This window comes from Mya arenaria, chromosome 3 (assembly GCF_026914265.1).
Source record: "Mya arenaria isolate MELC-2E11 chromosome 3, ASM2691426v1".
In the NCBI taxonomy this organism is placed as follows: domain Eukaryota; kingdom Metazoa; phylum Mollusca; class Bivalvia; order Myida; family Myidae; genus Mya; species Mya arenaria.
The window spans coordinates 22,271,845-22,285,030 of NC_069124.1; the positions used below are offsets into that span (position 1 = coordinate 22,271,845).

Genomic DNA, 13,186 nt, shown 5'->3' on the forward strand with positions numbered 1-13,186 from the left:
ACCTGAACCACAATAACATTTATTTGCCTGAACATATACCAAGCGCATTCATGTTTTAGAGTATCAAACCCATATATAATAGATACAGTAATAGTTCAACTGCTATTATAAATGTTAGAATCTACCAATGTTTAGCCCGCAGCCTGGGACTATAAATACGGGTATTTTGACGGATATGACAATTACCTTGCCGATTAGTTTTATTTGATTGCTGGCACATTCCCAGTGTCACAGATTAAGGAAAACCTCCTGCCGCTCCTGGGACAAAGTTCAAACTGTTGAACTTGTTGAGAAATATCAAATTGGCGTGATCGTTATGTGCTTCTTAAAATGCGGGCAAAACATTGATGATTGTGTAAACAAGCCTAATACCAATCATTTACAGCTAGTTGGGCTTGAAGATTCCATATGTTGACTTGCTTACAGGCTGTATAAATAATAAGTTAACGGAATGTGTTTCTGTCTCTTATGTCTCCGAAATTTGTTTAATACACACTGTGTGCATTATTTATTAATCGATTGGAATACTTGTAATTTACAGTCATAATTTCATATTGTATTATGGTAAATCTTTAACGCTGGCATTCAACTTGTTGTAATGAAGTTTGATTGTTTTATAGGGTCAGACCTTTGGAGATGTTTTTAAAAAAATCATTTAAAAAGTGAATGATATGTGTGAACGTCCCTTTATCAAGTATTAAATCACAAAAAGAACACACAATTAGTTCAATATTAATACAATATGAGATAAAACAAGCAATAAGAGTCCTTGAATTAATGTTTATTTCGTTTTTCTTTCCATACGGAAGCTGTGATCAAATTGATGTTAAAAGGCACCTATATAATGTGCATTTTTTGCTTCAAAAACCTTAATTATAAGGGAGTTAACTCTAGTACCTTAATACCTTTCATTCCTTTTCGGTTATTCTACGCTTGATAACCTGTATTTAGCGCTCATATTCATTGTTAGAATTTAAGTCGCGGGAACGGTCGTCTAATATTTTCATTCCCGACATATATAGTTGTAGTCAACGAATAGCATGTAAGTAAACAGTAGTGTATTGACTAATTCATTAAAATTTTAATAAAGTGTCAACTGGAATACCGACATTGAAAAACGGCATTTATCATTCATGTTTTGTTCTGTTAACTGATATGAAACTATGATGTTATCGTACCGATTCAATGTGTGTGTAAATATTCATGATTTAGCCGTCTTGTGTATGTTATAATGAAGACTTACGCATTTGTGTACCCTATATAAAGGTTATCGTATTATGTCTACTTATCAATTTATGAAACAACACCTGTCTATTTTCTACACAATAGACATTTTATAGAAATAATATTCCTTTAACATAACCGTCTCCGTTTCGACTATACACAAACAGCCCATTGGTATAAATACAGCCTGTATTTTAGTTAAGCATCTGAGAACAACCGGCTGTGAAATACATGTTACACACACATAATAATCTTACGATTAAAGTGTATACTTTGTTGCATATAGAAAACATTGCAAACCTTGAACCAAATGAAAGTTTGGAAATTTATGAACTTTCCTCGTCGAGGTCCCAACCCTGAATCACTTTCGCGCGGAATTTACCGCCAAAATTCTACTACACGCACGAGTTACCCCGACACCTGTCGGTGACTCAACTACAAGGAAAATTAATTTTCCTCTAATCCGCTGACTCAAACTAGGAAAATGCAATCACGTTGAAATGTACAAAAACCTATATGAATGTCAATTGAACAATGGATGGCATCACAGGCAAGTTTACCGTGAGATAGTAGTAATATAATGTTAGTCAGAAGGAGGTTATTTTAATTGATTAACCACTTGCTTGTGAGGATATATCAATTGAATCCTAAATCATTGGATTAAAACGCTTGTAAGCGATAAGATATCTTAGGTAAATAATTTGAAGATAAAAAGTTATCGTACACTTTACACATGTAGAGCACCTCAGTATGATAAATATATAATTCTTGTACATAAAGCAGCAAGATATTTCTTAATCATTGTAAATACTCGAAAATACCAACTTTTAGCAGAAATATTGTAATACTTCCTGGTTCATTTTCCTTAATTTTCAGTTATCTTAATCGCTTTTCGAACATTTTGACAATGATTTTAAGTAAGTTTATTTCAATTAAGCAAAATTTTCTTTTAATTAAACCCTTCTTTTGGCGGACGAGCAGTTAGCGTCTTAATGGCTCGATTTATATATTCAGAATAACGGGTACTTATGAGAAAAAGACGTTGATATCGATATTTGAATCGGTCACGTTCTGCAATGGATATTACACTGGGAAAATATTGATTAAAGATTCTATAAATGGCAGTGGAAAATATCATTTTCATGTCACTGATCAATCTTTAAAAACAATCGGAAAGCATATAAACTTGAATGTTTTAAATCGATGTTTGTTAGTTGCGAAAAGTGTATTTTTTTATTTATTTATTTTTTATATTCGCTTGCGATATTTTTTGTTTGTCAAAAGTTCAAAGGAACAAAAAATAAATGATGTTGCTTGAGCCATTCAGGTCATGACTAGTGAAACTCCCTCAGGTGAAACAGTACATGCATTAAGTTACAAAAACTAATACCGAAATGACATCTTCAACGGCTACAACTTGAGTAATCCGTCCTACGGAATTTACACAGTATGTACAGTACTGCTACCTGATGGAGTTTCACTAGTCAAACTAATTTACATTTTGAAATACTCAGTACATGACTCAAAACGGTTAAAACCTTGAATGTCATATCAATTGATCGAGAGCGTTCATTGTGGTACTTTTGGGGTTTTAAAGTTAAAGGTAAACCTGGTTTTTAAGATACCCTCAATGCTGCTTACTTAAACGTTTATTTTGGAATTTGATATAAATTAAAGAAGAAAAGACTCGAATGTATTTTTTCTAATACGTGTTCATGTAAACCATCTATACAATTCAATATTATAAAGCGTTAAATCTATACATGCAGTTACAAACAACCAACTATTGTTAGCTATAAGGATACTCCATCCAAATGGCATTAACTTTTCTGATTCGTGTTCGTACTTTTTCCCTTTGCTTATTATCAAAACACCTTTCAACTCCTGCTGGAAACACATTTTAATGAAATTCAGTTAAAACACATAATGCATATTTTTTTTTATTTTAGAAGGCTCACTACCTTCGCTAACTCTGTCCTTTTAAAACATCAAGATGTTTGATTAAGTGTTAACTTATTGATACATTTTAACGTTTGCTCAAGCCATAAATGTTTTAGAAAAGATCTGAAAAGAACGATATTTTTAAAGACATCATTATAATGCATTAACATTCAGTTATTGATCAAAGTAAGCCATTTAGATTGAAATTCTATAAAAATAAGATTATTGTGATAATTGTGATGGATTCAACGAGGTGAAAAAAGTTTTTTTTGAAAAATGATAGGGAAATATTCATTGTAAATATTATACGGGCTATTCTTTTAAGCAACTTGGAACGAATTTATTTTTGTGCTTTTTTTCTTATATTAAGTAAGGTTTATAACACATACATAAACATAAGGGATACCGTTTACCACCTAATATAGTCATATTTTGAAAAATAAAATAAATGATATTTTGATTTAAAGAACTGAAACCAATATTTGCCATTGAATACTTAATGGAGTTCCCATGAACAAAAAAACTGATGAATCGATAAACAAACTACATTAGAGTCACGATCAAAAATATATCTTATTATGCCATTTTAACCTGTGTAAGTTTATTTCATAGTTTAACAATCATACTAGTGAATCACAGATTAAACATGGATGCGAGTGTCAGTGATCTTCCGGGAAGTGTTTGGATTAAAGTCATAGAAGTGTTGGACACGAATCCTGCACGAAAGAACTGGAGAGCCTTAATTGGAACTCTGAAATCATCCAACATGATAAATCAGAGATACAAAATCACGTAATTTGATGCTATGGAATATATATGATTAAACAACATGTTTTAGTATTTCAATTTAATACTATTTTAATACATATATTTTTCACAATCTGTAGAGTTGCCATTGCTTATACATTTCAAAAAGACAAACACAATACACAGAAAGAACTAACTGTAGTGCATGCTGTTCTGCCAGTAGTGGGAACTTCATTTTTAGTTACATGAATATCATCAATACAAGAGTTAAATAAAAAGTCAATCAAAGTTCAAACAGCTGATCTTGAGTATTATAATCAACTGATGCGATTGATTTATGATGAGCAATATTTACGAGGATCATTAAAGAAATATACGTCGAATTTCTTATCATGATTTTGACGTATAATGTTTGGTTATTGTTTTAAAGAACAAATAGACGAATTGTATTGAATCTTTAGTGTTTGGATAATAATGTTTAATAGTACAGTGTTAAGATGTTGAACACGGAATAAAATGACGATGTTCAAGTGATTAAACATATAAATGTATGCGTAGCAAGTTACCAAACTTGTATTATTGATAAAATGTAAGAACAATACACAAATCCAAACTAGACTGTAAAAAACAAGCTGTACTATTGATATACCTTTGCTATATTGCGGTTACATTGTTAATAATACAATAATTATCCTGTTTAGAGGTACGAGGAAAAGACCCAAACGACAATGAAATACTGTTGCTCAATAGTCATGATTTTCACACCCGTTCAAACATATAACTACATCAAGCACAGTCAACGTGTCTAATAGAACCGACGCATTAAGAGAAGATTCAAGTGATATGAATGAAAATAATTATCACCTCTATTAAAAAGAGTATATACAGTGTCCAGGTAACTTTTAAATGACCTTCGTATATACATATACATGCGTGTTTATTTGACAGTTATACATAACCATACTTTATCAATCATATTACTTTAAAATTCTAGCCCTCAGCAAGTCGAGCTCTGGGCTCAAGGGATCGGAAGGGAGAGTGCAGCAGGGAATCTGATTACAGAGTTGGGCTCACAAGGCATGACCGTCGGGGATCTGACAGCTCTGCTGGAAGAGACAGGCATCGATACGTATCTGCTGGGCCTCTCTAGTTATGGTTAGTGGTCAACATTATATTTTAACCAATGAGACAGCAAATTTCTGATACATGTATTTCAGTAAATCGTCGTCTGCATAAGTATCGTTCAAAATATTTAATCTTGGCCATAACTAAACATATTTTCAAGATATTCATGACTCTAATGATACATGTCTCTTTATATACCGAAGAAATATTCCAAAGTTGGAATCCGCTTTCGACACCCCTTGTTAAGTTCGTTCATGCAGTTTAAATGCTAAGTTTATAGGTCAATAAAGTCATATTTATTTATAGATTTTTCCTGTTTATATGTGCGCTTTTTAATGAACAGATATGGACCAGAATGTATGAAGAAGTCACCACACTGTTGATATTTTACATTATAACACGTTTCAGAGGAAATAAAAATCACACATAGCCCAGGGAGAGAAATGGATATCAATGAGGGAGATACCCTGGTGTTGGAGATAACGGCCACGGGAAAACCACACCCACGTTTTCAGTGGTTCTTTTGTCCAGATGGGCAAAAGGAGTTTAATAAATTGAAGGGATGTACCGATAAAACGCTCAAAATAATCAATCGCACGTAAGAATATGCACCATTCCTTTCATGTCAGTAAATTATAGCATGTTCAAATAGAAATTAAGGTAACTGGATACATAAACAAGTTGTTCTAAGGAGGAGAGGAAAATAAATGTTCATATAACGGTTTTGTAAAATAGATTTCGGGGATTTATTAACAAATCGCTTAATTAATCTTTAAGATTATTGCGTTTTGGGTGATACACAACCCATTAAAATGTCCGTTTTTTGTCGAGCCTGTGTGCGAAGTGCAAGACCTATTTATCACAATGGCGGTCCATGTTAATGCATGCGTACGTCCGTCTGTCCGTCCGGACTATACCTTGTCCTTGTAGCTTCTTGGCCATGCATTATAGGATTTTCAAGAACTTTCACCATGATGAGATGGTGTGTTGCGCATATGTCCCAGGTCTGTACCTCAAAGTTCAAGGTCACGCCAAGAGGTCAAAGGCTGAAATGATCCTTAATGTTTCTTTACCATACAGTATTGGATTTTCAAAGCATGGCCATGAATGTTCACACTTATGAGGGGGTGTGTAGCTCAAAAGACACAGATCTGCATCAATGCTCCTTGTCCTGGCTGTATTTTGACAATGCATTAAAAAATCAAAACACTTTGCATGAAGGTTCTTAATGATTTAATGGTGTGTTACCCATATGTCAATATGAAGCTTAGGGGTAAAAGGTTGAAATTATCATTGTCCGGGCTGTATCTTGACCATACACTATAGGGTTTTCAAAACACTTGCCGTAAAGGTTTAACATGATATTGCGGTGTATGTATATCAACGATCAAGGTCACGATTAGAGGTAAAAGGTTAAAATTATTTCTGTTGACATGACTGTACACTCTCCTGGCCTGAACTTAACCGAACGTTGTAGTGTTTCCTATGAATCTAACATGGATGTTCATCAAGATAATGTGGTGTGACGCACATATTACCCACATCTGTATCTCAAAGTTTATGGTCACGCTTAGATGGCAAAGGTTGAAGTATCTTGCCGGTCTGTATATGGACCATACATTATAGGATTTGCAAAAACTTCCCACCGAGGTTCAACATGAGGAAGAGTGTCGCAGGTTCCAGGTATGTGCGTCAATGTGTCCTTCTGTTTGTTCGGACTGAACATTTCCGGGCCTTATCTTTACTACGCAATAATAATTATCTGTACATTGTTCAACTCTATGTCATTCTGTGTTGCAATTGCATTTAAGGGAATAGTGTTTGTGTCCAAGGCTTTTTCAACCGGCTCGACATCTTGATTGATTACTAAGTATCCAGATACCTTAATGTTTTAACATACACTCAATACAAGTATGCATGATAAATTGCCTTGAAGCAATGGTTTTATTCGGATATAAGTTTAACATTTATTTTTGCTAAACATAAATGTTAAGTACTACCTTGACTCTTACTAAACGAACTTTGGTTTGTACAATAAAAGTAGTTATAACTTGTACGAATGTAGCATTAATCCATTTTCATAAAAGATGGAAGAGGAAAGAACGTGTAGAATGCCTGTTAGTTCGGTATACCAGAATTAACTGATTAAGTGTAACTTTAAATTTGAGAAACCCCCATAAACATAACATTATTTGCTTCACTATTTCTGTTTAACAGTTCTGCTAATGCTGGTAGTTATTCATGCCAGATCCACAACTGTTCCGATCCCCAGGAGACAAAGATTACTGAAATATCCCACGTGTCTATCACGCCAAAACAAAACTCCGTCTCTGATCGGCTTAACCCGCCAGTTACTGAGAAACTTGCAAAAATGCCTCTTATTCTAACACCAAGTAAGTCTTGTTTTATGTTTTCCCTTGTTTTATACGAAAGAAGTAGTATATGGGGTAGACCTTTATGTGGTATTTTAATCCGAGGGAATGCATCAATGTTTGTAATCATTTTGATAATTAAGTTCGTCAGTGGTAAATTGTTATCAATTAAAACGTGTTAACAAAGTAAATGCATTGTACATATGTACTGCCCTTCTTCACAAATGAATTTTGTTTCTAGAATAATAGATAGCTGATAATCAAAGCAAGGTTCAGGTGTACAGTTCTTTCTAATATTTAGCATTTTAAGCATTTTTAACTTTTATGCAATACAGTACTTATGTGAAAAACTACAGAAAAAGCTCAGTAGCCAAACGATTAAACATAAACCCCTTTTAATTACACAGGGTAAACGCCAAAGACATAGAACATAAACAAAAAAAATCACAAACAAGAAACATGGAAAAACAGCACAAAACTCCCAAAACAACTCACTACATATGCAAAAATATGGTCTTTAAAGTGTAAATTTAATAGAGGTTTATATTATTTGTGTGCACAATCTTACTCTTATCCTAACAATCCCGAATTAGTAAAATCGTAAATTGTAAATCTTATCAAGGGATGTATTAACTTGAGTAAACGTAAGAATAAAACGAATTGTAATAAGTCTTATAGATAAACCACAAATTCTTCTAAATTATACAAACACGATTAAACGGCCGCTGACTCGGCCTTAGTAAACTCAAAGTTATGCCCTATTTAACTAGTTAACAAAACACACAGCAATACTTAGTTAAATATATTGTGTAGACACTTACAGATGTAGTTATGAAACAAACATCAAGACTCTTCTTCATAGTGTATGCATTCTATCACGGTGTTTGATCGTGAAATAATTCATCTAAGTAAAACTAGACAAATGCCCCTTTTGCCTTAAAGTACAGTTGACCAACATACTGTTAGGGTGAACTTAAATACAGTTGGCCCATATACTCTTAAGGTATAAAAATTAGACTGAGTTCTCGAATTCATACAACGTTTGACCTTACGAAGAGTTGTGTCATATTCGGTATAACTTTAACGGGAGTTTCAATCAGGGCACACACCCAACTCTATAGAATTCTAGTAAATATTTTTAGACATTACCCATAAAGTTATATATAGTGTTGTGTGTCATACGATCTGTAAACAACGATCCGTTAAATAATTATGGCCGCTAAATTATTTTGTTGAACTTTGACGTAACAAAACTGGTGAGTGCGTCTTTGTGATTTACATAACGGGTCAAAGTTGTCGGAAGTAAACATTATTTACGTTGTTAAATAAAATACATCAAAAGTGCTTGTAAAATTGAATTGTAATATAAAATGGTTGGTATATTATATGAAATATAATGCATCACTTCGGGCTATATGACATTATAAGGATCAGTTAGCTAGCCATTGGAGGTGAATGGACCTCGACACATACCCGGTCCTAATTATGTCCCTCAGTGATGTGTACTATTCCCCGGTTAAAACTTATATAACCTTTAATTATAAAGAACTTAGCGAGGCTACCAGCTCACTTAGGTAAACGTTTTTCATCAGGATGGAGGTATATTATGAACATGCTTCTGTTAAATGCTACGTTAAATGCCTTTTTGATGTCAGGTCAACGCACGCGTTTTTGTTTTAGCGACTATTCGTCACACTGGGCAAGATCATGGTAAGATTATTTTTATGATTATTCTTAATGTTTTAAATGAAAAGAACTCCCGATTATGGGAACTTTTTTTCCTTGGTCACATAAAGCCACTATAGTCATTGAATTATTGATAAACATTAAGGAAAACGCTTTCGCACTGGTTATTGGATTGCTTTGATAAATTATCTATTAACAAGTAATATGGGCATAGAAAAAACTATTTTTACGTAGATGTTTAACACCTAATATGATGATCTAGTAATGTTAAAATTACATATATGCTATATTTATATGAGCTCCTACATAGATGCCATATTATCAAGCATTGGTCCAAGATTCTATAATTAACACTCATATGTAATATTTGATCAGGCAATACTCATAGATGATAAATTATCATGCAACAGTCCAAGATTCTAAAATTAACACTCATATGTGACATCTGATCATGCAATGCTCATAGATAATATATTCACATACAACGGTCCTAGATTATATAATCAACATTCATATGTGATATCTGATCTTGCAATACTTATAGATGATATATTAACATACAGCGGTCCTAGATTCTAAAATCAACATTCATTTGTGATATCTGATCTTGTAATACTCATAGATGATATATTAACATACAGTGGTCCTAGATTTTATAATCAGCATTCATGTGTGACATCTGATCATGCAATACTTATAGATGATATACTATCATGCAACGGTCCTAGAATCTATAATTTACACTCATATATGATAGCTGATCATGCAATACTCATAGATGATATATTACCATGCAACGGTCCTAGAATCTATAATTTACACTCATATACGATAGCTGATCATGCAATACTCATAGATGATATATTACCATGCAACGGTCCTAGATTCTATAATTTACACTCATAAACGACAGCTGATCATGCAACACTCATAGATGATATATTACCATGCAACGGTCATAGATTCTATAGTTTACACTGATATACGATAGCTGATCATGCAATACTCATAGATGATATATTATCATGCAACGGTCCTAGATTCTATAATTTACACTCATATACGATAGCTGATCATGCAATACTCATAGATGATATATTACCATGCAACGGTCCTAGATTCTTTAGTTTACACTCATATACGATAGCTGATCATGCAATACTCATAGATGATATATTATCATGCAACGGTCCTAGATTCTATAGTTTACACTCATATACGATAGCTGATCATGCAATACTCATAGATGATATATTATCATGCAACGGTCCTAGATTCTATAATTTACACTCATATACGATAGCTGATCATGCAATACTCATAGATGATACATTACTATGCAACGGTCCTAGATTCTATAATTTACACTCATATACGATAGCTGATCATGCAATACTCATAGATGATACATTACTATGCAACGGTCCTAGATTCTATAATTTACACTCATATACGACAGCTGATCATGCAATACTCATAGATGATACATTACTATGCAACGGTCCTAGATTCTATAATTTACACTCATATACGATAGCTGATCATGCAATACTCATAGATGATATATTACCATGCAACGGTCCTACATTCTATAATTAATACTCATATATAATAGCTGATTATGCAATACTCATAGATGATATACTAACATGCAACTGGTTTACTTGTTATGTTGTGTTTGGTAGTCTTAACAAATCATTAACACCACTTAGATGATGTTTTTAACATATATTTAATGTTATATTAACATGTAAAACTTACATTGTTGATCTATAAACATGTCAAACCTAAGCATATGATGTTTTATTAGGTTCTTTGGATTTTAACATTACTCCGTTATCAATCGGGTTTCAATTTCGCTGATCATATAGTTAAAATTAGAACGGAAATATTTTGATATTCCTAGCAAACTTCGTTCAATAACAAATGTCTTTAATTTCATTTAATTCTTTGCCTTTCATTCTGAATATTTAAATACTTATACCAATGTGTGTCCTTGTATGTTTCTTTTATGACTATGATGCTGTTTTTCTATAAATGTTTACACAAATTATGGTATAATGTTATTTGTAAATACGGATGTGCATGTTTCAGAAATAACGATAATTTCTCATCCAACATCAAAGGAGCTTGAGTTGGGTGACCGTGCCTTGTTTATGGTGGAGGCTCAATGTGGTTTGCCCCTCCGATACCAGTGGATCAAGGACGGGAAAGAAATTAAAGGTCAAGCATAAATATATATAATATTTAATTGTAATAAATTTCATATTTGTAATATATTTATACTGATAAACTGTCAAAGCTTGACATATCAGGGCTAGGCCCAAATTTCTCAAATCATCTTTAGCATGCAAGGATTTTAGCCAAAGTTCTTGCTCATATTTGATTTAACATACAAAAATAAATTTAACGTTCTTGTTCTTTTAGTATTTAAAGAGTCTCAAAATTCTTTCAAAAGAGAAATCTTGTGTAAGGTACATCGGTTTTATTGAATAATTTGCACTTAGTGAGCATTTGATGCCCATGCCTATTTGCCTTTTAAAAATATAGATATACAAAGATTATCGTAATGTTATAATGGTGCAGTGTTTAAAATAGAGAGTTAAAGGAAGGATATATAAATCATACATAAACATTAAAAATAATATTTCTGGAAAAGAACTGTAAGGAAAATCACAAAGTAAGACGTGTAAATAAATATTTATTATTGATATAACACTGTGTATTTGTATTCTTTACTACAGGTGCAAATGGCTTTAAGTACAAGATCGACAACATACAAGACGCGAGTTACAAAGGCGTTTACCAGTGTGAGGTCAAGGCCATGAACATGACGGTAGACGGGCGGGATATTCAGAGCAGTCGCGTGTTAACAAACCCAGCCTTGTTGGATCTTCATATACACTCTGCCAATCTATATAAACGTTAGTAGTTTGTGAATCTCCGCTGTATCTAAAATAAAACTAAATTCACTTACTGACCAATATTGACCGCATTCGGAACTCGTGGCTATTTTTATCAAAATCAACCTCGGATTCACTTGAACGGCTTACATACTCAGAAATCGGTATGTTTAAGTCCGCTTCAAGAAGATCGCGTAGTAATTTAATTTAGCAGTTAGGCTTAATGACTTAATGACTTAAACCTTAGGAATCTTAATAATGTTTGCAATAATACACTTCACTGGCAATCAATTTAAAACACTGCATTTAATTAATTGTATTATTCAAACATTTACGAACTACTTCAACTGAAGTACCGGCATAAATCTGAGGTTGTTTTCGATTCAAATGGCCGAGGAGCTCCGAATGTATTGACCTTAAAGGGATATGTAACTTAACAAAGTTTATTATTCAATTAGATCATTGGTATGCAAGTAAAGAAAGCTTTTGGAAACTTATTAAATAAATAGATGGTATTCAAAGCTTGAAGGCAAACCGAACCTCAATTACTTTGGTATGATTATTTCATTTTATTTTTTCCAGCACATGACAAAGTGGCTCTACTGATCGGAAACTCTGATTACCTTTCCGAAAATTCTTTAAAAGCCCCTCCGAACGACATTCGGGAAATGGCTGACAGCCTCGTTTCAATTAACTTCAAAGTCGTTATGTTACTGAACTTAACCAAGCCAGAGTTTGAAAATGCTGTCATAGAGTTTTGTAAATTGATCGACAAAAACGTGTATGTAGTCTTCTATTTTTGTGGACATGGTTTCGAGGAAAGAGGAGTTTCTTATTTAATACCAACCGATGCGCCGTCAATGTCATCGCCAGGGGAGTGTGTGAATACAAGTCTTATCTTGCACAACTTCCAGAAAAAGAACCCGGCTCTGGTGTTTCTGGTACTTGATACTTGCAGAATATCGTAAGTTTACACACGTTTGTAATTGTTTTATTGGCTCAACTGAATGAAAGCCACTTGTATCATTTATATGACAAATACATAAATAAGCTTACTGGCCAATCGATTGAACATAAACCCCGTTTAATGGCATAGGGTAAACATAAAAACAAAAAATCACAAACAAGAAACATGTAACAACAGCATAAAACTCCATAAACAACACAGTGCCTATATACTATATAAAA

The 13,186-nt window shown here is 33.1% G+C and overlaps 1 protein-coding gene across 1 annotated transcript; it reads left to right on the top strand.

Moving 5' to 3' along the window:
* Positions 1-5,480: 5,480 nt before the first annotated feature.
* LOC128225843 (mucosa-associated lymphoid tissue lymphoma translocation protein 1 homolog) lies at positions 5,481-12,966 on the top strand. The gene is made up of 6 exons (XM_052935740.1): positions 5,481-5,635; positions 7,255-7,430; positions 9,090-9,119; positions 11,190-11,318; positions 11,840-12,019; positions 12,581-12,966. Exons 1-6 carry the CDS (start codon positions 5,481-5,483, stop codon positions 12,964-12,966), a joined length of 1,056 nt encoding a protein of 351 aa, XP_052791700.1.
* The last annotated feature ends 220 nt before the right edge of the window (positions 12,967-13,186 follow it).